We start from the raw sequence: 27,127 nt of genomic DNA, 5'->3' as shown, positions 1-27,127 counted from the left end.
GGCGTGCTTGCATGTGGGGTGTTGAGGTGAGCTTCCATGCGGGGTGTGTTGAAGGGGTGCTTGCATGTGGGGTGTGGAGGGGTGCTTGCATGTGAGGTGTGTTGGTGTTGGGAGTGTGCTTGCATGTGGTGTGTGTTTGCTTGTTGGGTGTGTTTGGGTTTGCTTGCATGTGGGTTGTGTTGGGGTGTTACTTCATGGGGTGTGCTTGCATGTGGAATGTGTATGGGTGTGCTTGCACGTGGGGTGTTAGTGCTTGCATTTTGGGTGTTGAGGTGTGATTGCATGTGGATTGTGTTGGGGTGTGCTTGCTTGTGGAGTGTATTGGGGTGTGCTTGCATGTGGGGTGTTGGGGCATTATTGCATGTGGGGTGTTGGGGCAAGCTTACATGAGTGTTGGGAGTGTGCTTGCATATGGAGTGTATTGGGGTGCTTGCATGTGGGGTGTTAGGGGTGTGCTTGCATGTGGGGTGTTGGGGGTGTGCTTGCATGTGGAGTGTGTTGGGGTGTGCTTGCATGTGGAGTGTGTTGGGGTGTGTTTGCATGTGGAGTGTGCTTGCATGTGGAGTGTGTTGGGGTGTGTTTGCATGTGGAGTGTGTTGGTGTGCTTGCATGTGGAGTGTGTTGGGGTTTGCTTGCATGTGGAGTGTGTTGGGGTTTGCTTGCATGTGGAGTGTGTTGGGGTTTGCTTGCATGTGGAGTGTGTTGGGGTTTGCTTGCATGTGTGGTGTGTTGGGGTTTGCTTGCATGTGTGGTGTGTTGGGGTGTGCTTGCATGTGGGATGAGTTGAGGTGTACTTGCATGTGGATGTGTTGGGGTGTGCTTGCATGTGGGGTGCTGGGGATGTGCTTGCATGTGGAGAATGTTGGGGGTGGTTGCATCTGGGATGTGTGCTTGCATGTGGGGTGTTGAGGGAGTGCTTGCATGTGGGGTGTGCTTGCATGTGGGGTGTTTGTTTCTGCTTGCATGTGGAGTGTTGGGGTGCGCTTGCATGTGGGGTGTTGGGGTGTGCTTGCATATGGGGTGTGTCGGGATCTGTTTGCATGCGAGGTGTTCGGGTGAGCTTCCATGTGTGGTGTGTTGGAGGGGTGTTTTCATGTGAGGTGTGCTGGGAGTGCTTGCATGTGGGGTGTTGGGATGTGCTTGCATGTGGGGTGTGTTGGGGTTTGCTTGCATGTCGGGTGTGTTGGGGTGTGCTTGCATGTGGGGGGTTGGTGTGTGCTTGCATGTGGGTTCTGTTGGAGTGTTCTTGTATGTGGAGTGTGTTGGGGGTGTGCTTGCATGTGGAGTGTGTTGGGGGTGTGCTTGCATGTGGAGTGTGTTGGGGGTGTGCTTGCATGTGGAGTGTGTTGGGGGAGTGCTTGAATGTGGAGTGTGTTGGGGGTGTGCTTGCATGTGGAGTGTGTTGGGGGTGTGCTTGCATGTGGAGTGTGTTGGGGGTGTGCTTGCATGTGGAGTGTGTTGGGGGTGTGCTTGCATGTGGAGTGTGTTGGGGGCGTGCTTGCATGTGGAGTGTGTTGGGGGTGTGCTTGTATGTGGTGTTGGGGGTGTGCTTGCATGTGGGGTGTTGGGATGTGCTTGCATGTGGGATGTTAGTGCTTGGATTTTGGGTTTTGGGGTGTGATTGCATATGGGTTGTGTTGGGGTGTGCTTGCATGTGGAATGTGTTGGGGCATGCTTGCATGTGGGGTGTTGGGGGCGTGCTTGTATGTCGGGTGTTGGGGGCGTGCTTGTATGTCGGGTGTTGGGGGCGTGCTTGTATGTCGGGTGTTGGGGGCGTGCTTGCATGTTCTGTGTGTTGGAAGTGTGCTTGCATGTGGGGTGTTGGGAGTGTGCTTGTATGTGGGGTGTTGGGAGTGCTTACATGTGGGGTGTATTGGGGTGCTTGCATGTGGGGTGTTGGTAGTGTGCTTGCTTGTGGGGTATATTGGAGTGTTTGCATGTGGGGTGTATTGGGGTTTGCTTCCATGTGAAATGTGTTGGGGGTGTGCTTGCATGTGAGGTGTTGGGGTGTTTGCTTGTGGGGTGTGTTGGAGGCATGCTTGCATGTGGGTGAGCTTGAATGTGGAGTGTTGGGATGTGCTTGCATGTCAGGTGTGTTGGGAGTGTGCTTGCATGTGGGGTGTTGGGAGTGTGCTTGAATGTGGGTTGTTGGGAGTGTGCTTGAATGTGGAGGGATGGGAGTGTGCTTGAATGTGGGGTGTTGGGAGTGTGCTTGAATGTGGGGGGTTGGGAGTGTGCTTGAATGTGGGGGGTTGGGAGTGTGCTTGAATGTGGGGGGTTGGGAGTGTGCTTGAATGTGGGGGGTTGGGAGTGTGCTTGAATGTGGGGGGTTGGGAGTGTGCTTGAATGTGGGGTGTTGGGAGTGTGCTTGAATGTGGGGTGTTGGGAGTGTGCTTGCCTGTGGAATGTTGGGGTGTGCTTGCCTGTGGAATGTTGGGGTGTGCTTGCATGTGGAGTGTGTTGGGGTGTACTTGCATGTGGAATGTGTTGGGGTGTGCTTGCATGTGGGGTGTGTTGTGGGTGTGCTTGCATGTGGGGTGTGTTGTGGGTGTGCTTGCATGTGGAGTGTGTTGGGGTTTGCTTGCATGTGGGGTGTGTTGGGAGTGCTTGCATGTGGGATGTTGGGGTGTGCTTGTATGTGGGGTGTTGGGGTGTGCTTGCATGTGGGGTGTTGGGGGTGCATCTGCATGTGGGATGTGTTGGGGTGTGCTTGCATGTGGAGTATGTTTGGGGTGTGCTTGCATGTGGGGTGTGTTAGGGCATGCTTGTATGTGGTGTGTGTTGGGAGTGCTTGCATGTGGGGTGTGCTTGCAAGTGGGGTGTGTTGGGGTGTGCTTGTATATAGGGTGTGTTTTGGGTGTGCTTGCATGTGTGTTTTTTGGGGAGTGTGCTTGCATGTGGGGTGTTAGGTTGTGCTTACATGTGGGGTGTTGGGTTGTGCTTACATGTGGGGTGTGCTTACATTTGGGGTGTTGTGGGTGTGCTTGCATGTGGTGGGTTGGGGTGTGCTTGCATGTGGGGAGTGTTGGGGTGTTTGCATCTGGGATGTGTTGGTGTGCTTGCATGTGGGGTGTTGAGGGCCTGCTTGTATGTGGTGTTTGGGGTGTGCTTGCATGTGGTGTTAAGCTGTGCTTGCATGTGGGGTGTGTTGGGGTGTGCTTACATGTGGGGTGTGTTGGGGTTGTGTTTGCATGTAGGATGTGTTGGTGTGCTTGCATGTGGTGTGTTGGGGGCATGCTTGCATTTGGGGTGTGGTGTGCTTGCATGTGGGGTATATGTGTGGTTGTGTATATGTGGTGTGTGATGTCTTTGTGTGTGTGTGTGTCTGGTGTGTGTGATTTGTGTGTTTGTGTGTCCATCCCATTCAAGGCATACACCCACTTTTCTCCCATCCAACTTTTTGTTGTCTCTTCTATCTTAGCTCATTGTGGAGGAAGGGTCATCCCTGTCTCTCACTAACTACATAGGTCAGAGACAATGAAGCAAGGAATAGCACCATACATATATGGATGCAGTTCAAGAATGGTATGCCTTGACTATGCCATCCCTCTTTTTGGGGTCATTTTAGTACATAAGTATGAAAGGTGTCTGTGTCCACTACACTGCATAGGGCAGACTTCAAATTTAAGGAAGCCAGAAAGGAGCCTAAATATATTCGAGATGAGGTATGGTCTGGGTTACAAGTATGGATAGCAAGAAATTAGGCAATGCAGAGGTGAAGAGCTGGTGGACAGGGTTGGTGAAAGAATACTGGGAGGGTTTGGGCATATGGAATGAGTGAAGAAAGACTATCAATAAGATTATGGAAAGCAGAAGTGGATGGAGTGAACTGAGAATGGGATGGATGGATTAAGTGAAAGGGATCTTGGACACAAGAGTGTGGAAGCTGAGGTGGATGGAATAAACTTGATGTGGAGACCAAAAATAGGAAGGAAGGTGCCTCGGACACAAGGGTAATGTCTTGGGAGGATTGCCCTGTAATAAAGCAGGGGGTGGTACACCAGCTATGGGTGGATGTATGCCTTGATTGAGCCACCCCTCTTGTAAGGGGGAAAGGGATATTTGGTTGTTGTTGTTGTTCCTTAGACTGTCTGTCTGAACCGTCCCATCTCCCCAAGGAATGCCACAGCCAAAACGGGGTTTTCCCACAAATCCTTTATGGAGTGTATGTTGTGTTGTTCCACACACCATCCTTGCACACTTTATGACTCAGTCCTTGAACCATCCCCATTCCTCCTCCACACCCAGCTCTACTCTACCCTTTACTCCCTCCCACTCCTCCTTCAGCTTCTGTGAGGAACAGTGTGGATTTAGGACAGGTAGAGGTTGTGTAGATCAGATCTTTGTGGTAAGACAGATATGTGAGAAAGCTATAGGAAAGGGGAAGGATGTGTTTTGGGCTTTTATGGATCTGGAAAAGGCTTATGATACGGTAGACAGGAAGGCACTGTGGGAGGTTATGCAGATATACGGGATAGGAGGAAAGCTTCTGGGAGCTGTCAAGAGTTTTTATGAGAATAGTAGAGCTTGTGTCAGGATTGGAAATGGAGAGAGTGAGTGGTTTGAGGTAAAGGTGGGACTTCGTCAAGGATGCGTTATGTCGCCCTGGCTGTTCAACTTATACATGGATGGGGTAGTGCGAGAGGTAAATGCAAGGGTAGTGGGCAGGGGACTGGAGATGGTTAAAGAAAATGGAGAAAAGTGGGAGGTGAGCCAGCTGTTGTTTGCGGACGACACTGCGCTTGTGGCAGGATCGGAGGAGGGATTGAGGAAGTTGGTGGCAGAGTTTGGGAGAGTATGTGATAGAAGAAAGCTAAAGATAAATGTGGGTAAAAGTAAGGTGATGAGATGTACAAGGGGTGAAAGTGGCAGTAGACTGGAAGTGAGCATTAAGGGAGAGCGACTGGAGGAAGTGGATAGTTTTAGATACTTGGGTGCAAATGTGGCAGGGAAAGGTGGAGTGAAAGTGGAGGTAGAATGTAGATTGAGAGAAGCGAGTAAATGCCTTGGTGGATTAAAGAGTGTAATGAGGAATAGATATTTGGGAATGGATGCTAAGAGGAGACTGTATGAAGGAGTGATTGTGCCAACAGCACTGTATGGGGCAGAAACATGGAACATAAGAGAAGAAGAGAGAAGGAGTTTGAATGTGTTTGAGATGAGGTGTCTGAGAAGTATGATGGGGGTTACTAGGCTAGATAAAGTGAGAAATAAGGAGGTGAGGAGGAGAACAGGGGTGGAAAAGGAGCTGGGAGATAGGGTTGATGAAAGAATATTAGGATGGTTTGGACACATGGAAAGAATGAGTGAAGAAAGACTAGTAAAAGAGGTGTGGAAGGCAGATGTGGAGGGAGTGAACATGAGGGGACGTCCTAGGATGAGGTGGATGGATGGGGTGAAGGGGGCTTTGGGGAAGAGGGGAATGTCTGTTGAGGAAGGACGGGAGAGGACAGAAGACAGGGGTGAATGGAGAATGGTTGTATATGGATGATGTTGTGATTGCATGAGGTGGAATGGACGGGTGGATGGGGGGTGAGGTAGTATGTGTGAGCAAAATTTGACGCAGCCCGAAGGGATTTCTCCCCGTCCTCTCATTTTATGCAATGGGGGGACAGAGAGGGGGGGTTGCCGATTTAATGAAGCGGCCTTGCTGTGGATGTGCTGTGTCTTGCGACACTGCTTCTGACCCAGGGCAGTGGACAAGGTGCAGGGATGACCCGTCATCCAGGAGGTGCTAAGATAAGAGGGAGGGTGGAGGGGTGTGGAGTGTATTCAGGGATGGAATGGGTGGGAATGATTTTATGCCTTTTTCTTTTTGGCTACCCCCCTTGTAAGGGGAAAAAGCCTTGGTATATGTATGTATGTATGTATGTGTTGTTTGCATATATGATTGTGTATAATGGTCTTCCATGATGTGTTGAATAGTATGGGGTGAAGTGTTGCATCCTGGGCATTTGTCCACAATGCCTAAGATGTAAATGCATCTACATATTTATGTTAATGGCATGGACAAACCATCCTGGTTGTGCCAGATTTAAAACCACACTTAACCTTTAACATAAAAAAAGTACTCTGAATCTCATATTATCAATGAGTATAAGACTTCTACTCCAATTCCGTACCTGGTGTTTCTGTCTTGATCCCTAATTTTCTTCTCCATTTCCGCATCTGTCAGTGTTTCCAGGAATGGCGACCACTGATCTGCTTCACTTTGTGATCTGAAGGGTACTTCCACTGTAGGCAATGGCGATTCACTGAAAAAAGACCAAAAAGTCTTTGTAAACAAAAGTCCTTCAAACAGTGTATATGAAAAACCAATTCTTTTAACCTGAGAGGTGGATGCCACAAAGAAAAGATTCAAGTGATTTCAATTAAATCCTCAATCCGATGACATCTATCTATGTACCGAGGGATTTTTTCCCCTTTATAAGGGAGGTTGCCAAGTCAAATGGCATGTACTCACTCCCACCCATTCCACTCCCATCCATCACCCTTTCCTCCCTCTCATCTTAATTCCTCATTGATGATGGGTCATCTCTGTATCCTGCCCACTGCCCTGGGCATATGTAGCAATGTAGTAAGACACAGTACACACACAGCAAGGCCGCTTCACTTAATCAGCAACCCCCTGTCCATCCCCTCATGCAGAAAAAGAGAAGATGGAGAGAAATCCCTTCAGATGCGTTTAAATATCATTCACACATAATCCCCCCTAACCCCATCCCCTGCTCCTCCTTTCCTGGCATTTGATGACATATATCACATATTTTATTGTCTGTACACAATTGAAGTGGATTACAATTGAAAAAATATACCAAATGTAAAGCTCTTGGTCTAAAACAAGATCAAATACAGTATTACATTCAGTTTCTTCTGAGGGGGTTTTGTTCTGAACGGATCAGTATCAACACAGAATGGGCCTCTCCCCAGATTCATGTTGTCCCAGCATCGACCACCATATGGAAAACACTGAGCACCTCATACTACACTGTCCTGCAGTACCAGTTCTTGTGCAACACAATATTTCTTCCCTAAGTGACTTATGGTCCCACCCAGAGGATGTTCGTGGTTTCCTGGAGGCCACGGGTCTTCGGCAACAAATTGATTGATTGTTCCATGCATGGTGACTAAATGAGATGGAGTGAGAGGACTAGGAATCTCCCAAACTATGTCTTTACCCTACAAAATATCTAAGCCAAGAATTGATACATACATACATATACCAACAGCTTTTTCCCCCTTATAAGGGAGGTAGCCAAAATCAAAGGCATAAATCCACTCCCATTCACCATCCCTCTCTCCCTCTTTTCTTGGCTCCTTCTGGATGACAGGTCATCCCTGCATCTCGCCCACTGCCCAGGGTCAGAATCAATGCAGCAAGACACAGCACATCCACAGCAAGACCACTTCATTTAAATGGGGACCCCCTCTCCATCCCCTCATGTAGAAAAAGAGAACATGGGTTGTGTCAAAATGGCATTCACACATACTCCCTCCCCCAATCCCCCACCCACTCCCTTATATGCATCACAGCATCATCCATACACAACCATTCTCCACTCACCCCTATATCTTGTCTTCTCCCTTCCTTCCTCAACAGACATTACCTTCTTTCCCAATGCCCCTTTTATCCCATCCATCCATCTCATCCTTGGTCAACCCCTCATGTTCACTCCCTCCACCTCTGCCTTCCACACACCTTTTACTAATCTTTCTTTACTCATTATTTCCACATGTCTAAACCATCCCAATAATCTTTCACCAACCCTATCTCCCAACTCCCTTTCCACCCCCACTCTCCTCACAAGGAGGTGAGGAGTATACCATGTCTGGGGTACTGGCTGCATGTTACTGTAAGGTTAAAATCTGCTCAGAAGCATGCAGCTGATACTTTAGGTTCTATATGGGGCACCCCTACAGACCAGAGCCACACATTTTGTCTGCACGAGGAAATCTCTATTCATAGAGAAATGATGCTAATTTATTATACAATGACTGTCGCTCCATTATGTCTTCCCCCCACCTCTTAACACTGTCCTGGACCACTTTTTGAATATATATATATATATATATATATATATATATATATATATATATATATATATATATATATATATATATATATATGATATATATATATATATAATATATATAATATATATATATATATATATATATATATATATATATATATATATATATATATACTAAACCTAAGTGCACAAGTTCTTCTAAGCCAAGAATTTATACTTTACCTAAATGCATAAGTTCTGTGATGCCAGAGCAACTGTCCTCGAATTGAATAGGCAATGGCTGTTACAAATTCGCCTCCTAAGCCTAACTCCGAGCAAAGCTTCATGGCATATTCTTCGGGACTATTTTCTGGGTCACTCATGTCCCATTCAAACTGGTCATTCAGTGATATATTACCAACATGAACATTGAGCTGGAAAAAGACAAGTAAAATTTAAAAATTCATTACCTAAAGTATTTGATTTCTATATTTCACCTTCAACATAGAAATAATATACATGGCTAAAAGGACAACTAAATAATTGCCACTTTTAATTAATCAAGTGTCCTTTAGTATCAACTGAAAACTAAAAAAATAATCATCACAATATATCCTACAGCAAAAAATATTACATGACTACATAGAGGAACAAAAGCAATACGAGACTGTGGGAAGTTCATAAAGTTATTAGGATTTAATCTAAAATACACAAATAAATCATAAATACTTTTATGACAACTCTAGTGTCAGTGTGATCTGATATTATGTTATGGGCTGGGTACTGGTCAAGCTGCTGCCTTATGGCCATGGAGATTGCAGGAACAAACATCAAAGGATTCAGATCAAGGTCATCGCACAAAAGCTCCGCAAACTGCTCCGGGGTGATCAGTGTCTCTGAAATGCAATGGTCATCGAAAATCAATGCATCTTTTCGTCTGGCTCTATAGCTTTTCTTAAACCTGCTAGTTGAAATATCTTATTTATAGATTATAAACTAGCTAGCTTCCTTGGAAACTTTATATTCTTTTTGTCGGCATGATCGTAAGCTAAATCATTCCTTTCTTTTATCAAAACATGAACGCTTTCATTCCACCAAAACACTATAACTAACCTGACTTGTTCCATGTGAATGTGTCTCTTAGCTTTTGTCCTAGAAAAATAAGAATTCCTTCATTTCACCAAAACACCATAACTAACCTAACTTGTTCCATGTGAAATGTTTCTGACGTTTTACCCTAGAAAAGCGAAAATGTCTTCATTTCACAAATACACTTCATGATTTACCTGACTTGTTCCACGTAAACGTGTCTCTCAGCTTCTGCCCTTCAATCTCCATATCCAAGCGGATGGGCACCAGCTCTTCCTTCTGGCATGAATTCTCGTGTATTTGTGCCGGGTCTAAATCATCATAGCTGCAATGGATTCAAGACCATTTTCCATCACACAAAGAAAATATACAAGTCAACAGCATTTATATATAGTTACACACTTATGAATACTATCCTCTACACTTTTTAAATTCACTCTTCAAAATGAGATATGGAGAGAAGAGATGAGAGAGAGAGAAGACGAAGAGATGGGGAGAGAGAGAGAGAGAGAGAGAGAGAGAGAGAGAAAGAGATGGGAGAGAGCGAGAGAGAGAGAGAGAGAGAGAGAGAGAGAGAGAGAGAGAGAGAGAAAGAGATGGGGAGAGAGAAGAGATCGGAGAGAGAGAGAGAGAGAGAAAGATGAGAGTGAGAGAGAGAGAGAGAGGAGAAAGAGAGAGAAAAAGGGGGAGAGAGAGAAGGGATGGGAAAGAAGGAGGGTGAGAGAGAAGAGACAGAAGAGACAGAGAGAGAAAAGAGACAGAAGAGAGAGAGAGAGAGAGAGAGAGAGATAAAAGAGATGAGAGAGGTGACAAAAGAGAGTGAGAGAAGAGATGGGATGGAGAAGAAATGGAAAAGAGAGAAAAGAGACAGGATAGAGAATAGATGAGAGAGAGAGAGAGAGAGAGAGAGAGGAGAGATGGGAAGAGAGAGAGAAGAGATGGGGGAGAGAGAAGAGATGGGGAGAGAGAGAGGAGAGATGGGAAAGAAAGAGAGGAAAAAGGAGAGTAGAGTATGAGGGGAGGGAGAGAGGAGAGGAAAGATAAAGGGGGATGGAGAGATGAGAGGAGAATGGGGGAGGGAGAGAGGAGAGAGGAGAGTGCAGGATGGAGAGAGGAGAAAGACAGAAAAAAGAGACTGAGATTAGAGATGGAGAGGAGTGAGATGGAAAATAGAGGAAAAAGAAGAAAGAAGATGTATATATATACAAATACTATTTCTCCTTTTCCTCTTTATTAGGGGCTTGGCTGAGTCAAAGCATGCATCCACCCTATACCCATCCAACACCCATTCATTGTTCCTCCCACACTACTTGGCCCAAGGCAATGCAGCAAGGCACAGCACAGCCTGACAGCAGATGCTGGTTTACCCTCACCTCTTCATTTTATGACACCCACCCCAGACGTGCACACATCCCATCCACTTGAGACAGTTATGATGATTTGGTGTAATGTCACAAAATTCCCCCATCAGGAGGCTAGGATGATGCCCCTTTTCAGAGGACTTTGTAGAGTTTATTGAACCATACCCTTGGTTAAACCCCCCGGTGCCAGGGTTCGAACCATCACCACCTCAACCTCCACCACAAGTAGCAACATCCCAACCTGCCCTAGCCTGCCTATGAAGCAGACAAAAAAAAAATATATATATATATTTTTGGGCTGTCACTTGCTTATCCATTAATGAACACTTGCAATCCACTCCTATCCTTTGCATTTTTTCTTCCTTGAGTTACACATGATCTTCTTGCATCCAATGCCCCCCTCACTCCCTCCATTCACCGCAATTTTGGTCTTCCCATCAAGTTTGCTCCATCCACTTCGGCTTTCCATAATCCTTTCACTAGTCTTTTCTCGTTCCATTTTTCCATGCATCCAACCATCTCGGCACACTTTGATCTTCCCTATCTGGCAGATCTCTATCCCAGTCAAAAGTGGTAGCAAAGAAAATACATACAGCCATTGTATGTTGGCAGATTACAGTTGGAGGTTCTTCTGGAAACCAAATACATCGCTCATATTGACCTTGCTTACATACATATACAAAGGACTTTTTCCTCCTTATAAGGGAGGAAGAAAGTCAAAAGGGATAATTCCACTCCCACCCATTTCATCCTCACCCACTCCACTCCAATTCACCACCCCTCCCTCCCTCTATTCTTGGCTCCTCCTGGATGATGGGTCATCCCTGCATCTCACCTACTGCCTTGGGTCAGAAGCAATGCAGCAAGATACAGCACATCCACAGCCAGGCTGTCATTTAATTGGTGACTCCCCCTCCATCCCCTCATGTTTAAAATGAATAATATATACTTAATGTGTAATCTAATTGCTCCAATACTAACCATGCATAATACAAAAAATTCTAAAGACAGATTTAAATTCAATGTTAAAACTACTTTACTGTGCACTCCACCAACTTTAGTTTGTGGGACAAAATGTTGATAAATGCAACGACATTCCTATCAACCTAAGTCTTCAGTCATTCACTTTCAAGCATTGCAAGTCTGAATTCCTTGAAGATTTCTTGTCAGACTACAACCATCATGCTGAAGGAACATTGAAAGACTTAAAAGATTTTTTAAATTACCAACACTACAATCTGTTTGTTTATAACAAAACTTAATCTTACCACATAGGAAAAGTGCGTATCTTTTTGGAGACAATTCTGTTGCGATTGATGGGAGTTGCTTGTGGGACAGCATCCAAGTGAGAAGAATTGGAGATAGTGGGTACCCATGGAGTCGCTGGCTTCTTTACCACACGTTCCGCAGCACTGCACAACAACACTTATGAAATCCAAAGCTAACTAAAATCTGAGGCAACTATTTTAATTCTAAAACTTACAAAAAGGAAAGAAAAAGAAAGAAAAAAATATATATATATATTGTAAAACATAATCAATCATTTGTAATCCCACCCATATTCTCTAAAAATAGTACATTTACTATGTGTCAGGTAAAATTATCCCCTCCCCATCTCTACTCCACCACTTCAGTACTAAATTTTCTATTCTGAAGAAACAAAAGTAGTATACAATACACACTAATCACATTTGGATAATGGCAGTTCAATATGGGAGGGATTACAGTTTAACAAAACTGGGGAAAACAACGAAAAGAGTAAAGTCAAACAATCTAGTCCTGAAATTATAGCTTACCAAGCCAAACGAGCAGCAGCTGCTTCAGGGTCCTGCTGCTGCCGTACTGACACTGCCTTATACTTTTCGTCACTACCTTCAATGATGTCCTCCACCTCAGAAGCACGTAGCAGGGAAATGTTAGATGCCAGAACATGTTGTGTTAGACCTGTCATGAGATCAACCACAAATAAACACAGACTATATCTGCTGCCTGACACACCATCTTTTTTCTTTACAGTATGATCTGAGAGGTTCTCCATGCCACCCCCTTCCACATATCACACCATCAGTCATCCGAAGTCAGCTGCCACACCAAAGCTCCTCCACTGACTTGTTTGACTTTGCTAATCTTTGCAAAGTCATTCTTGTTGACCCATCTATTTTATACCCTTTAACATTGTGATATGTTAAACTGATTCTTGTTTTGGTTACTAATAAACAATTTCATTTAGATGAGGGTGGGTCCAAATCTGAACGAGTTTCTCAGCAATTAGTAAGGACAAAATATTTTCAGTGTTACCAACTGGACAAACTATCAGCCACTTTTACACTGAGTAGTTATCCTTGTATCATATGGACCCACAAATAAATACTTTCCTGATACCCTGGTAACATTACAAACTAAATAACAAATATATTCACCTTCAAAGATAACAAAATAAAGGCAATACCTACCCAATTCCATGAGTTTTTTCCTCTCATCGTTAGTGATAGAACGACGATACATGCCAGGATACTTCTTGTACAAGGAGCCTCTGAAGAGGCGGAGGTAGTTGCCCACCTGTGGTCAGTGAATAAAATGAAAAATTATCTTCAAATCCTATAACATTTGAGATTCCTTCTCCCACATCACCCCACTAGGCAAATATTACTTATCTGTCCCTCTGCAAAGACAGTACAGTTCTGATTATCTGGCTATCACAGGACTTTTTCCATTGCCACTAAATCAAACGTGCCATGGTTGCAGATCATACCTAAAAAAGCATAAAACCACCCAAAACCCATTTATTTTCCTACCTAATCCTCAAAAATAACATAAACAAAGTAGAGTTGTAAAAAATTAAATGTTAATCAACAAATAAACCTACCTTGGAACCTATCTTATTTGTCCAAATGAGCCTTCGAACAAATGAACACACTTTTAATGAAAAAGAAATCACTTGTGGGTTCCAGTCACATTAGGACATTGAAGAGTAGTAATCCTGTCCTTGTTGTGCTTGAATCCAATGGCCTCCTTTTCCTTGAATCCAGCTAGAGTTGAGCTGGGCAAACAATGCCAAAAAAGTGCTAATTCATTGGTGTTATAAACCTGGTCCAGGTTCACATTATGCTCACATATGAGGCTAGAAAAAATGTCAGCATAATTTTCAGCTGCTTCATGATCCACTGAACAATGTTCACATTAAGCTGACGTAACAGGCTAGAAAAAAAAATTCAGCATAATTTTCAGCTGCCTCATGATCTACTGAACGATGTTCACCACTGATTTCCAGCTTCCTGATACCATGACAAGTCTTAAAATTGCAGAGCCATCCAATGGAAAATTTACATTCAGTTTTGATCTCCAAATCTGCCCATGGCTTCTTAGCCTTCTCAATGAGCATAGGCCTGATGACAGGTTTACCTTCGGAGTGTTGAACAATAAACTAAATGTAGCAAGCCTGATCCAATTCATCAAGCTTAGGTCTCTTGAACAACTTCCTTCTGTGTTAGCAACAAAAGACAGGAGCCTGTCTTTCTGTTTATTTAGATCATAGTGTCAACAAACTCACACCGAATTCCGCCATCAACATGCTGCAGCTCTCTCCCTTCTCCATCCATTTCACAAGCTCAATCTTCTTCAAGAGCATCAGAACAAAGCACTTCCTCTTCTCCGTGGTCTTATTCTATGGTAGGGCCATGGTGAGATACAGTAGCTAGCACAGACATGCAACAGGTAATATGGCAGCAAAGCAGAAGGCTGTTCCCAATAGTTCAGACAACTGTGGATTATCTTGGTCAGACCACTCAGAATGTTTAAATTACAAGAATTTTGTGTATGTAAATGCCTGTAGAATTTTAAGAAAAGGCGGAACTGATAAAAACAAACTTGGTCTACTAAAGGATATCACTAATCGACATGCAGCCTTCATTGCATTGACTGAAACACATCTGTATGATGAAATTAGTGATAAAGAAATCCAGCTTAAAAGATATGTATTAATCAGAGCTAATAGAACAGGCAGATCCCATGGGAGGGGGGGATATGTCTTTTCCTACATGAAAACATAGACTTTGAGGTGTTGCTACAACTTCCAAAGTGTCTGTTAAGCACCATTTTTGGCTACCTCCCTTGTAAGGGGGGAAAAAGCCTTTGGTATATGTATGTAACAAAGAACAACCTAATACTGGTTTGTCTATTGCCCCCCCCCCCCAACCCAGACACCAGAGAAGATGAATTCTGCAATTTATTTAGCAAACCCCTAAATCAACCAACTCCATTGCCTGAAATTGTAGTACTAGGAGACTTTAACTTCCCTAATGTGAACTGGGACAGGATACTAATGTCATAATCACCAGTACAATATAACTTTAGACTTGAATTGGCTAATTCCTTATACTGGTCCCAGGTGATAAAAACAGCAACCCTTGGCAATATCCTAGACTTGACATGGACCAATAATGAAGATGGTATTGGCAAGATCACTGTGACCCCCACATCAAAACTAACTGGACACTAGAGAAGAAAAACCATAGAAAAAAGAATACAAAAATGGGTTTGTGAGTTTAAATTTCCACAAAGCAGACTGGAAGGAGCTTAATAATGCAATGTCACTTATTGACAGAAAGAATCTTCTTGATAATGAAGACACAGCTTCAAATTTTGCAAATTTCTTGAACACCGTGTCCAATTTGTATGAGCAATTTGTCCCCAGAAAGCAAAACAGTAGCAAAAAAATAAATAGTTATACCAGAATATGTAAGACCCTGATCTGAAAAAGGCTCAAGCTCACCATGAGGCTTCCAGAACTCCTTGGAACTACAAAATGCAAAGTCTTGGAACAGTTAAAATCCATCAAAGAATAAACCATCAGCTCTCACCTGGAGGCCTTCCATGCAGAACAAAAGGCAGTCAACAAGATCAAAAAGAACCCAGGATACTTCTACAGATATGCAAAACAGTTTGCACAATCCAAGCCCATGATTGATGACAATGGGGCAGAATTCACAGACCCAGGAGGTAAGGAGGAGAGTGGGGGTGGAGAGGGAGTTGTTGTTGTTGTTGTTGTCGTTCCCTAGACTGTCTGTCCGAGCAGTCCCGTCTCCCCAAGGAATGCCATAGCCGAAACTGGGTTTTCCCACAAATCCTTTATAGAGCGTATGTTGTGTTGTTTGCGTGCATGATTGTGTATAATGCAGTCTTCCATTAAGTGTTGTATGGTATGGTATGGGGTGAAGTGTTACATCCTGGGCAGCTGTTCACACTGCGGTCATCCAGCCTCTTCTGGTAGCTTAGAAGTGCTGGGTGGTGACCGCACCGCAGTCTGGCCAAGTGGACTCTGTCCTTTCGTGGGAGAGAGGATTCAGAAGGGTGGATATCAGGGGGTCTGGCATGCAGCAGTGTGTTGTCTTTCAGTGTGTTAATGGAGCGGTGAGTGATATGATTATGAATATGTTTCCGGAGGCTGGTATTTGGTGGTTGTGGAGGAAGAGAAGAGAGTATCTGTGCATGATAAAGATCTTTGGGTGTTGTTTTAATGTTTCTTGGTGTGTGTGGGTGTTCTGCTATTGTAGCGGGTGTAATGTGTTTGTGGTGGCTGTGGCAAGTGTTTGTGTGCCTCTCATGTTGAGGTGGTCCTTGACTTTGAGGACTTTTGTTTCATGGTGTAAATGGTCTGTAGGTGTTGTATTTGTGCAGCCTGTAATTGTTTTTAGGGCTTTGTTTTGTATGATTTGAAGGGTGTTGTGGTGTGTCTCACTGAGATTAGGAGCCCATGCAGGACTCGCATAATTTAACACTGAGCGTATGCATTGTTTGTATATTGTTATATTAGTTTCTTTGTTTTGTCCAAATGTTGTTCCAGTGATTGACTTAAGTGCGTTAAGTCTGGGTGTGCATTTGTTTTTTATGTTTGTGATGTGTTGTTTGAAAGACATGGATGTATCGTATGTTACACCAAGAATTTTCGGTGTGTTTGTGTGTGGTATTAGAGTGTTGTTGATGTAGAGATGAGGTATGTACTTGTGTTCTTTTGTCCAGTTGGTGAGAAGTGTTGCTGTAGATTTGGTTGGAGCTATTTTGAGTCTGTTTGTGATGAACCATGTGTTGAGTGTGTCAAGGTATGGCTGGATTATTTCTGCAGCTTTGTCTGTGTTACGATGTGTGCATGTGATTGTTATGTCATCTGCGTAGGAAGAGATTTGTATTTCTGAGGTGTCTGGCGTGGGTAAGTCATGCATGTATAGATTAAATAGTGTGGGGGATAGAACCGAGCCCTGTGGTACTCCGTTCTTAATGTTTCTGATGTGGGATGATTGGCCATTATATGACACATAAGCATTCCTACCTGCCAGATAATTGGCCAGCCATCTTTTGGTGTTATTGTGCATGTCTGTGTTATATATTTTATTTGTTAGGTTGTGGCGGGGGATAGCATCAAAAGCTTTACTAATGTCTAATGTTATAAGAAGTGTTCTTTGGTGGGGCCTATCTGAATTGATGCCATCTAAAATTCTTTGTGTGAGGTTTGTCAGAAGAGTGTTTGTGGAGTGTAGTGGCCTAAAACCGTGTTGTGAGTCAGCAAGGGGAATATGTGGTGTGACAAGTTTAAGTATTAGGCGTTCAATGACTTTAGAGGGGGTGCAGAGAAGTGTGATTGGACGGTGCGATGTTGGGATTGTTGGGTCTGTGTTCGGTTTTGGAATGGTGATTATTTTACCATGCTTCCAGATGTCGGGTATAGTGTTGTGTGAATAGCTGTAGTTTGCAATGTTTGTGAGTGCGTGTATACCTTGTGGTCCAATGTGTTTTAGGTGGATGTTGCTTATGTTATCAGGGCCACAGGCAGATGAGTGCTTGAGACAATGTATTATGAGTTTTGTCTGACTGTCTATGAAGGGTATATAGTCTGAGTCTGTGGGAAAGTCTTTCTTATGTCGAATGGTGCGTCGGTCGTCAGGGTGAGAAGTGAGATGGCTTGTCTGTGCAAAATGACGTATGAGTGCGTTTGCTTGTTGTCTGTTTGAGGGTAGATTATCTGTTGTTGTGATTATTGCTGCATGAGAGCGTGTAGTGTTACTGTTGGATAGTGTAATGCTGTTGAGTGTTTTGTACAATTTGCTGGTGTTTGTTTTGTGATCAAGTGTATTGATAAAGTTTTGCCAATTTTGTGTTTTTTGTTCATGTATTTTATTGGGTCATCCCTGCATCTCGCCCACTGCCCAGGGTCAGAAGCAATGTAGCAAGACACAGCTCATCCACAGCAAGGCCACCTTATTTAATTGGCAAACCTCCCTCTCTGTCCTCTCATACAGAAAAAGAGAAGATGGGGAGAAATCCCTTTGGGCTGTTTCAAAATATCATTCACACATACTCCCTCACCCCACATTCCCCACCCACTCCCTTCCATGCATCACATCATCCATACACAACCATTCTCCACACACCCATATCTTCTGTCTTCTCCCTTCCTTCCTCCACAGACATTCCCCACTTTCCCAAAGGGAGTTGGGAGATAGGGTTGATGAAAGAGTATTGGGATGGTGTGGACACATGGGAAGAATGAGTGAAGAAAGATTAGTAAAAGAGGTGTGGAAGGCATAGGTGGAAGGAGTGAACATGAGGGGCTGACCAAGAACGAGATGGATAGATGGTGTAAAAGGGGCATTGGGAAAGTGGGGAATGTCTGTGGAGGAAGGAAGGGAGAAGACAGAAGATATGGGTGTGTGGAGAATGGTTGTGTATGGATGATGTGATGCATGGAAGGGAGTGGGTGGGGAATGTGGGGTGAGGGAGTATGTGTGAATGATATTTTGAAACAGCCCAAAGGGTCTCCCCATCTTCTCTTTTTCTGTATGAGAGGACAGAGAGGGAGGTTTGCTGATTAAATAAGGTGGCCTTGCTGTGGATGAGCTGTGTCTTGCTACATTGCTTCTGACCCTGGGCAGTGGGCGAGATGCAGGGATGACCCATTATCCGGGAGGAGCCAAGATAAGAGAGAAGGAGGAGGGTGAATGTGAGTGGAGTATTTGGGGATGGAATGGGTGGGAGTTGTTGTTGTTGTCGTTCCCTAGACTGTCTGTCCGAGCAGTCCCGTCTCCCCAAGGAATGCCATAGCCGAAACTGGGTTTTCCCACAAATCCTTTATAGAGCGTATGTTGTGTTGTTTGCGTGCATGATTGTGTATAATGCAGTCTTCCATTATGTGTTGTATGGTATGGGGTGAAGTGTTACATCCTGGGCAGCTGTTCACAACGCGGTCATCCAGCCTCTTCTGGTAGCTTAGAAGTGCTGGGTGGGAGTGGATTTTATGCCTTTGTTTTTTGGTTACCTCCCTTGTAAGGGGGGAAAAAGCCATTGGTATATATATATAAATATATATATATATATATATATATATATATATGTACTAAATAAGCAATACAATTTTTTTCTACACCTAAGCAGAATACAGTAATTGACAACTACTCTCTGTTCTTCAGAAAGGATCCTGACTTCTCAAACAGCCTAAATAACATCAAAGTGTCAGATGAATGTACCAAAAAACAATATGCTCACAGTCTGGAACTTCCACTTCTGGCCCAGATGGTGTACTAGCACTCCTCTTCAAAGGAGGAAAAAGAAAAACACCATCGAATTACTGCCCTGTGTCCCTGACCTCCCACATGGGAAAGCTGTTTGAGAGGGTTAAGAGGAGTTCACTCTAATGTACAAGACTCAATGTGGTTTTCGAGCTGGTCATTTGTGCCTGTCAGCCTTACTTGACGGTTATGAGACTATTTTGAACAACACCTCATGTCCTGATGAAGGAACAGATCCCATTTATCTCAATTTCATCAAGGCCAACAAAGTGGACTGTGGGGCTCTACAGCACAAATTCCATGACCTAAAAATTTCAAGAGAATTGGGTGCATGGGTTGCTGAATTTCTCACTGGAAGAAAGCAGTTTGTATGTGTCCAGGGGCAAGAGAGTGCAGTAAGCAATGTAATCAGTTCAGTCCCACAAGGAACAGTCCTATGACCAGTATTATTCTCATGCTGGATATAAACTGTGGAATCAGTAGCAATATAATTAGCTTTCCTGATTACACTAGGCTAATTAGAGCTATCAGTTCAGTCAGAGACCAATTGACTCTATAGAGATCTAGACAAAGTATAAAACTGGGCTGAGGTTAACATGCAATTCAATGGTTGCAAATACCAATACAATAACTTCAAATGCAAGGAGACCAGTCAAAGGAACTACCATGATAAGGTAGAGCATGTACAAGATCTCGGAGTAATTTGATCAAGTAATTGTGATTTCAAGGAGCATATCATGGTCCTAGTGAAAAACAAAGGATTACAAAGGATTACAAAGGCGGAGCATGCCGACAGGAGACCTTTTGATCCATATCTAGGTCGGATGCAAAAAAAAATATATATATATTAATAATAAAATAATAAATAAAAACTATAATAATGTAAATAACAAATAAAATACATAAATAAATGCATAGGTATAGTTAAAATAATAAACAAACAGGTAAATAGTAAATGATAGTAAATTGACATATAACTAATAATAAATGAAAACCAGACAGACAAATTATAACAAAACAAAAACAAATAATATAACATAAATTATAATCATTACAGCATCTTACTTAGGTATTTATCTAAATGATTCTTAAAGCTTCGAACTGAACTACATTGCACTACCTGTGCAGGAAGTTTATTCCATTCATTAACTACACGGTTGGCAAAGTTGTTTCTACCTACTTCCAAATTGAATCTATTTCCGGACAGTTTGAGACCATTGTTTCTTGTCTGATTCTCATTCAATGTGAAAATTTTGTCACTTTTGATGTTGTCAATTCCCTTTCTGGCTGGATACTAAGGACATTTAAAATCCGAGATGAGCACACAATGTTAACACTCTGGAAATCCCTTGGACTCCCAACCATGGAGTCCAACCAGTGCTAATGAAATAAACCTGTTTGAGAAAATTCAGAGACAATTCACTAAAAATATAGAGCACTGAAAAGATCACAGTTACTCAGAAAAGCTAAAATACCTGAATCTCTACTCTTTAGAGAGAAGACGGGACAGGTACACCATAATGAAAATAATGGAGGAAGCCAAATCTGACAAACCCCATAATATCACAGGTGTCTGAATGCAGAGGCTGAAGCTGCATTGTCAACACTGTTCAGCATGGCACAGCTGGAACACTACAGTATAACAGCTTCAGATGGAGAGTCGCCAATCTTCAACTGCACCCCAAGAGAGGTCAGATATAAAGAGTTGCTCAGTGGGCTCTTTCAAACACCAGCTTGATAAATTCCTAGGCAAACTGGAAGTCACCCCCCAGACATCCAGATGGGCATAACTCCTTAATGAAGGCTGAAGAAAACTGGAGGCAGACAATATGTGTTGGCCTGGCAGGATGATAAACTCACCAAACTGAATCAAATAAATCAAGTTAGTAAATGCATATTTCACTTTTTTATTTTTTTGCATATGAAAGAAATAATTTTTTCTATGTAATGGCTAAATTACCTTGCAATACCTTACCTCATGTAAATTTGAGCGAAATTCCAGAATCACACAAACACAAATATTTAATGTGAAACATACATTATCCAGTAGAGTAAATTTTTAGAAGTGCACACCTACGTGATACAGCGATAGAAAATTAATTATTAATTTCGTAAATTATAATACATCAATGTAATATGTGATTTTCTTGGCAGAAATCAATATAAAAAAAAGTTGTTAAAACCAATTTACTAATGAGTAAAGTCATGGCGGTTGAATGATATGCCATGTTTGTTTAAATAGATGCTAAGGTCGAAGAAATGAAAGGACAATAAATTCATCTATTCTAACCTAACCTGTATTTAGTAATTCTGTATTTCTAATTCTATAGATCATCTGGCTCGTTGTCGTCATCATGGATGCTGACAGCCTGATTACTATTGTACCTTGGGCAATTAACAGATGACACCAGATCCCCATGTTCTCTCATAAAGTCCAAGGAATTCCTACTGTCTTTGTAACAGTGCTTATTAATGTCATCTGTGGCTGAAGAACACCCACTGCACAATATGGAAGCCATCGTCTAACTGACATTGACTGGAATGGACAGACGACAACATGGTGTCTTGATGCTATGCTCACAGCTTTGTTTGGTTGTATATTTGCTTTTAGCACCAGGAGGTGCTAAGATAAGAGGGAGGGTGTGGAGTGTATTCAGGGATGGAATGGGTGGGAATGATTTTATGCCTTTTCCTCTTTGGCTACCTCCCTTGTAAGGGGGGTATGTATGTATTTCCACCAAGAAAAATGTATATTACATTGATGTATTATAATTTACAAAATTAATAATTAATTTTCTAATGCTATATTACATAGGTGTGCACTTCTAAAACAAAATACCTCCAATAGCTCCTAACCTAACCATTCTTTCAGATGCACAATAAAAAGAAGTATTTGTGTGATACTGGATCAGAACCTAGTTTCATGATAAATATCCATGCATGCATGTTTTTGGAATTCTACAATATTACCCCATAACTGAATCTTTAAATTTGTTTGGTTTGGAACTGTCAGCGTAGATTGATGCCACTAAATTTCATTTCTCCACATAGAATGTACACATTTTGCCTATCTGTACTATCTAATGTGGAATTTTATTCAGTAAATTCTCAGTTGTGCACTCCTAGGTGATATAGCAATAGAAAATTAAATTATTTTTATCATTAATTCTGTAAATTATAATACATCAACGTAATATGCAATTTTCTTGGCAGAAATCAGTAACAAAAAGTTGCTAAAACCAATTTCCTAATGAACAAAGTTGCGGCAGTTGATGATACGTACACCATGTTTGATGCCGAGGTCGAAGAAATGAAAGGATGATAAATTCACCTATTCTAACCTAACCTAACTGACTTACATATCCTAATCTATATTTAGTAATTTGGTACCTCAAATTCTAAAGATTTACTTGTACTTGGATTTACTTGGAGATTTCTAGAAGACCTCTTCACAGCCATGGTGATCCACCACTGTTACCATTCTTGGCGTTCAATTCCTTTAAGGCCACCTGGTCTGGTATGGTGTTTGTTGACCGGCATTCGGCAGTGAAGCCTGGTACAGGTGGTTCATCAGGTACTGCTGAAAGGAACTTGTCCAGTCCAGCCTTGAGTCTGCCTACTGTACAGTTGGTAATATCTCTTATATCCCTCGGGAGGGCATTAAAGATCTTTGGACCCTCATGGCTCCGGCTATTCACTAGCAGGGTTTTGGTCCTTTCAGGAGCTCTGGTTGGTAAGGTTTTTCTTGTTATTTTCTTCCCTGATCTTTCAGTTCTGTAAGGCTGCAGGGAATCGGGTGCTGGATTAGATACCTTTCCTTCAATTACCTCCCACATGTAGATGGCACGATACCAGTCTCTTCTTCATTGTTGAGAGTAGAGCCCCAACTTTTTGAGATGTTCCCAGTAGTTTAAATCCCGCATTCCTCTGATTTGCCTGGTGTAGGACTGTTGGACAGCCTCCAGCTGCTGAATTTCTCCCCATTTGTGAGGTAACCACAGCTGGCTACAGTAGTCTGAGAGTGGCTGTATCATGGTGTTCCAAAGGGTCAACATTATTTTGGGTTCCCTGGTAAAGAAGGTTCTGAGTACCCAACCTGTCATCCCTGTTGCTCTTCTCACCGTGTCGGCTATATGGTGATTCAAGGTGCAGTCTTCTCCCAGATGTACCCCCAGACATTTGGCAGTCTGTAGTGCGCTGATTTCATGGCCTCCTTCTGTGAGTAGTTTTGTGTTAGTTTTTATTTCTTGATGTTGGCCATGTTGCATTATTTCAAATTTTTCTTCATTGAAGACCATACTATTTCTTGAGGCCCAGGCATAGACAGTATTTAGATCTCTCTGGAGGTTAGGTACATCTTCGGTATTTGTGATTGGTAAGCTCAAGCTGGTGTCATCGGCAAATAAGGAGAGGCTAGAGCCATTCACTCCCTCATTTATGTCCCCATATAGATCAGAAATAGGAGTGGGCCCAATACAGAGCCTTGAGGTACACCTCTGATCACTTGTGCTTTTTGTAATTTGGTCCCTCCTACCGAGACTGTCTGGTGGCATCTTGTGAGAAACGCATGAATCCACACACCCAATTTCCCTGTGATGCCGAGGTCCTTGAGTTTGTGTAACAGTCTGCCATGGTCCACCTTATCAAAGGCCTTCCCAAAATCAAGGAACACTACATCTACATTCTTTCCCTCAGCTAGGTTGTGTAGGACCCAGTCATGATGAACCAGGAGCTTTGATAAGCAGGATCTTCCTTTTCTGAAGCCGTGTTGGTTGTCCTCCATGTATTTCACTATTCTATTGCGAACATTCTTTTCAAAGATTTTGATCAGGTGTGATGTCAGAGCAACTGGCCTATAGTTTTTAGGGGTGCATCTATCCCCACACTTGTATAATGGGGACACAGTGGCAGTTTTGAGGAGCTCTGGGATTACTCCTGTGTCTAGGGACCTTCTCCATAGTCTGAGTAGTGGTTTTGCCAGGGAGTTTCTACACTTCAGAAGTAGCATGGCTGGTACTCCATCAGCTGCATTTGGCTTTAGTTCTTTTATGTCTTCCTCTGTATAGTCCAAGTTGGTGATTTGCTGCTGGTTAGGACTCTGCAAAAAATTCTCCTGAGTTGTGTACAATTTCGTGCTGACATGGGGAGCTAAAGACACTGTTATATTGTTGCAATAGCAGGTCACAGGTTGCAGCACGATCCTTTTCTATGATCCCTTTGACATTTTTCAATGGACCAATCTGTGTCTCTGTTTTGGAGTATCTTTTGCAGTAACCGAAAAAGTATTTGGGGTTATTCTTGATCTTATTTACTGCCTGGTTTTCCTCTCGTACTCTTTGGTCTGTGTGAGATAGAAATACATTTTCTTCAATTCTTTTTATTTTTTTCTGAATTGCTGCTTTGCTTATGTCACTATATGTTTTTGAGAGCCATTTGTTGAGCTTCGTTCTTTTCCTCATTAGTATTCACCTATATTGGGGTATGTTGGCGTGGCTATTTCCCTTGGCTTTTCTTTTTGGGATGTACGGTGGCATAGCTCTAGTAGCTTGCCAAGCAAGACTTGGAGCATAGTGTTGGGGTCATCATCCTCCATAACTTGATTCCAATCAATGTCTTTGATGTGTTTATTGACTTTAAACCACTCAATATGTTTGCTGAAGAAGTTATATGCAGCGAAGGGTATCGAGTTGCTACTTTTTGTTGCCCCCATCCTGTTTTTCTTGTGCACCGAGTTTATTATTAATTTGTGATCAGAGAACATGGTTTCCTCCGTACAGTAAGCAGTCACTGAGTCATGGTTGTTTGTGAAGTACAGGTCCAGGATGTTATTCATTCTGGTGGGTGTTGTTATTTGTTGAGTGAGAAGGGTTCTTTCAGCCATTTCTAGTAGGGCTCTTGCTTGTACTTGATCCTCCTGTGTGTTTCCTGAGATGATACTCTCTGGCCACTGGATGTTTGGAAAATTGAAATCTCCACACAGTATAATGTCTGGGGTGGGAGGTGGGTAATCTTCCAGTGTCTTTGTCACCTTGTCCATTGCTAACTTGAACTTTTGTGGGGGGGCACCTAGGTGGCCAGTAGTAGTTTATGACTATTAAGTCTAGGTAGGAGACATGGAAACCTATTTGTTCTATATGGCTGTCTGAGATGGTTAAGATTTGTTCTGTGCCTGGGGAAAGGTCATTTCTTATGTATAGTATAGCTCTTCCATGACTCCTACCATCTCTGTCTGCCCTGAATGGGGTGTAATTTTCTATGTTAATTTCACAATTTCTTACTTCTTTATGTAGGGGTGTTTCTGTGAGGGCAATAAACATGGGGTCTTCTAGAGCTGCTAGCTCTTGCAGGAATGATACTTTTGTTTGGTTTGATTTATGGTAAAGGCCTTGTATATTGCCCGAAATGATGTTTTCTAGGGGGTGGTCACTGCTGCGAGCCACGGGAATTGCTGACACATCTGGTTGGGTAGTACTTGTTGTGGCCAGCCTGTCTTGTTTCTGTCTCTCATGATGTTCGAGAGTAACATTCCTTGGACTGTCACGGTTTAGATCAAACCTCCATGCTGGGCTGCATGCCTTTCGTCAATTCTAAAAAATTTAGTCCTTGCAGAAGTTCTGGGATATTTGTATTTGGGGACTCTTGTGTGTTAGGATTTACCCTAGCTTGTTTTTGTGCTTCCTTTGTTCTTGGTGTCTGTTTGTTGCCGACTGTTTTGATGTTTCTCCTTGTGCCCTTGATGTGAAAATATTGACAAGCGTCGTTAAGGCATTCATGTCTAGTCTATAAATTTTTGCAGAAACCTGAGTGAAATTTATTACAGTTTTCCCCCTTCTTGCATCCACGCTTGCCTGTGGTTCCATGTTCCACAAGTCTGCTGCAAGCTCTAGGGTGTTTATAGTCATAGCCTTGGCCTGTTAAGCCATGTCTGCACATTCCATCATCACCAAGTAAGTAAGTAAATGATCCAAGACATGGTATCCTAGCCGCTAGCGGTTTTTTGTTATTTATTTCTGCCAAGAAAATCGCATATTACGTTCATGTATTTTCATTTACAAAATTAATATTTAAATTTCTAATGTTACACCGCGTAGGTGTGCACAACTTTTATGCTCACATTCAGTCAAAACGAAAATAACACCCAGAGTTGAAAAGCTTTTGAAAAATGCCTGGACAATCATTCATTTGTCATTTGAAGAATAAAGCTATCATACACTACTACATGTCAGAATATATATAGCTATAGTCACAAGCCCATTAAGCATCTTTTAGAACGTTTGCAAGTAGGTAAGTCCACATAAGTCGACGAAGATATTTTGGTAAGCCATTCAAATGTCGCCATCTCAACAGACGCCGATTGTGAAAATGTACCATTGCTGTACTTTTATATTATATACCTATCGCATCTCGTTTATGATAACTCCTGTGACTGATATATACATATGTTATGTATAGAATATTACCTCAGACCCGATACACCAGAACTCTCCATTTTCTTCAAGTTGAAAACTGACAGGTTTATCTCCATAGGTCTTCGCCATCTTGAATGTAAACAAAGCCGATGCATCGAACACTCCTCAATGTTAGACTGTCGTATACATTTCTAATTCAAATTATTTTTTTATATTAGTTGCATGTCCATTATAAGTGGGAAGCATATTCTCATTATTGATTTTTCTGCGTCATAGGAGTGCAATTTCTTTTTTGTTTTGATATCGATAACTCAATATAGGAATGCTTTATTTTCCCATCTGTTTATGAGAAAAACTTACAATAGAAATAATTGCATATCAGCCTTAACTTGAAGTTAGCATTAATTTTCTTTTATTTTGAATACATCGAGTCTAACGCGTCTCTAAACAGTGCGATTTTGTTGGTCCCATAAATTCGCATTGCCTTACAGGACTTCTGATACCACTTCCAATAGTCTCCCTCAAACCTATTTTTGTTCAAAGGCATTCCACTAGTATCTATTGATAACTGTTATTATAAATATATGTATGTGCATGTATATCTTAACATTTATTGGGGGTTAACAACAACAAAATATTTTATCCATGGGATTTTTGTTATATTGTAAAGGCTTCATTAAAATTGAAATATTAATATC

At 42.4% G+C, this 27,127-nt stretch overlaps 1 protein-coding gene across 2 annotated transcripts in view; it reads right to left on the bottom strand.

Moving 5' to 3' along the window:
- The window catches only part of Snr1 (SWI/SNF related, matrix associated, actin dependent regulator of chromatin, subfamily b, member 1), a 34,968-nt gene extending 8,339 nt beyond the window's left edge, over window positions 1-26,629 (bottom strand). The window contains exons 1-9 of one of the 2 annotated variants that reach the window (XM_076188205.1): window positions 26,481-26,629; window positions 12,916-13,021; window positions 12,259-12,406; window positions 11,731-11,874; window positions 9,299-9,426; window positions 9,126-9,164; window positions 8,742-8,908; window positions 8,256-8,446; window positions 6,123-6,254 (exon numbers count right to left, since the gene is read on the bottom strand). In XM_076188205.1, the coding sequence (XP_076044320.1) occupies window positions 6,123-6,254; window positions 8,256-8,446; window positions 8,742-8,908; window positions 9,126-9,164; window positions 9,299-9,426; window positions 11,731-11,874; window positions 12,259-12,406; window positions 12,916-13,021; window positions 26,481-26,558 (1,133 nt within the window). In that variant the 5' untranslated portion in view covers window positions 26,559-26,629. The remainder of the gene's footprint in view (window positions 1-6,122; window positions 6,255-8,255; window positions 8,447-8,741; window positions 8,909-9,125; window positions 9,165-9,298; window positions 9,427-11,730; window positions 11,875-12,258; window positions 12,407-12,915; window positions 13,022-26,480) is intronic. The other variant, XM_076188206.1, reaches the window with a different exon arrangement.
- Between the last annotated feature and the right edge of the window lie 498 nt (window positions 26,630-27,127).

Source organism: Oratosquilla oratoria, chromosome 7, assembly GCF_046742065.1.
Source record: "Oratosquilla oratoria isolate Oo_2021 chromosome 7, ASM4674206v1, whole genome shotgun sequence".
Classification (NCBI taxonomy): Eukaryota; Metazoa; Arthropoda; class Malacostraca; order Stomatopoda; family Squillidae; genus Oratosquilla; species Oratosquilla oratoria.
This window is presented reverse-complemented; position numbering and strand designations above follow the sequence as displayed.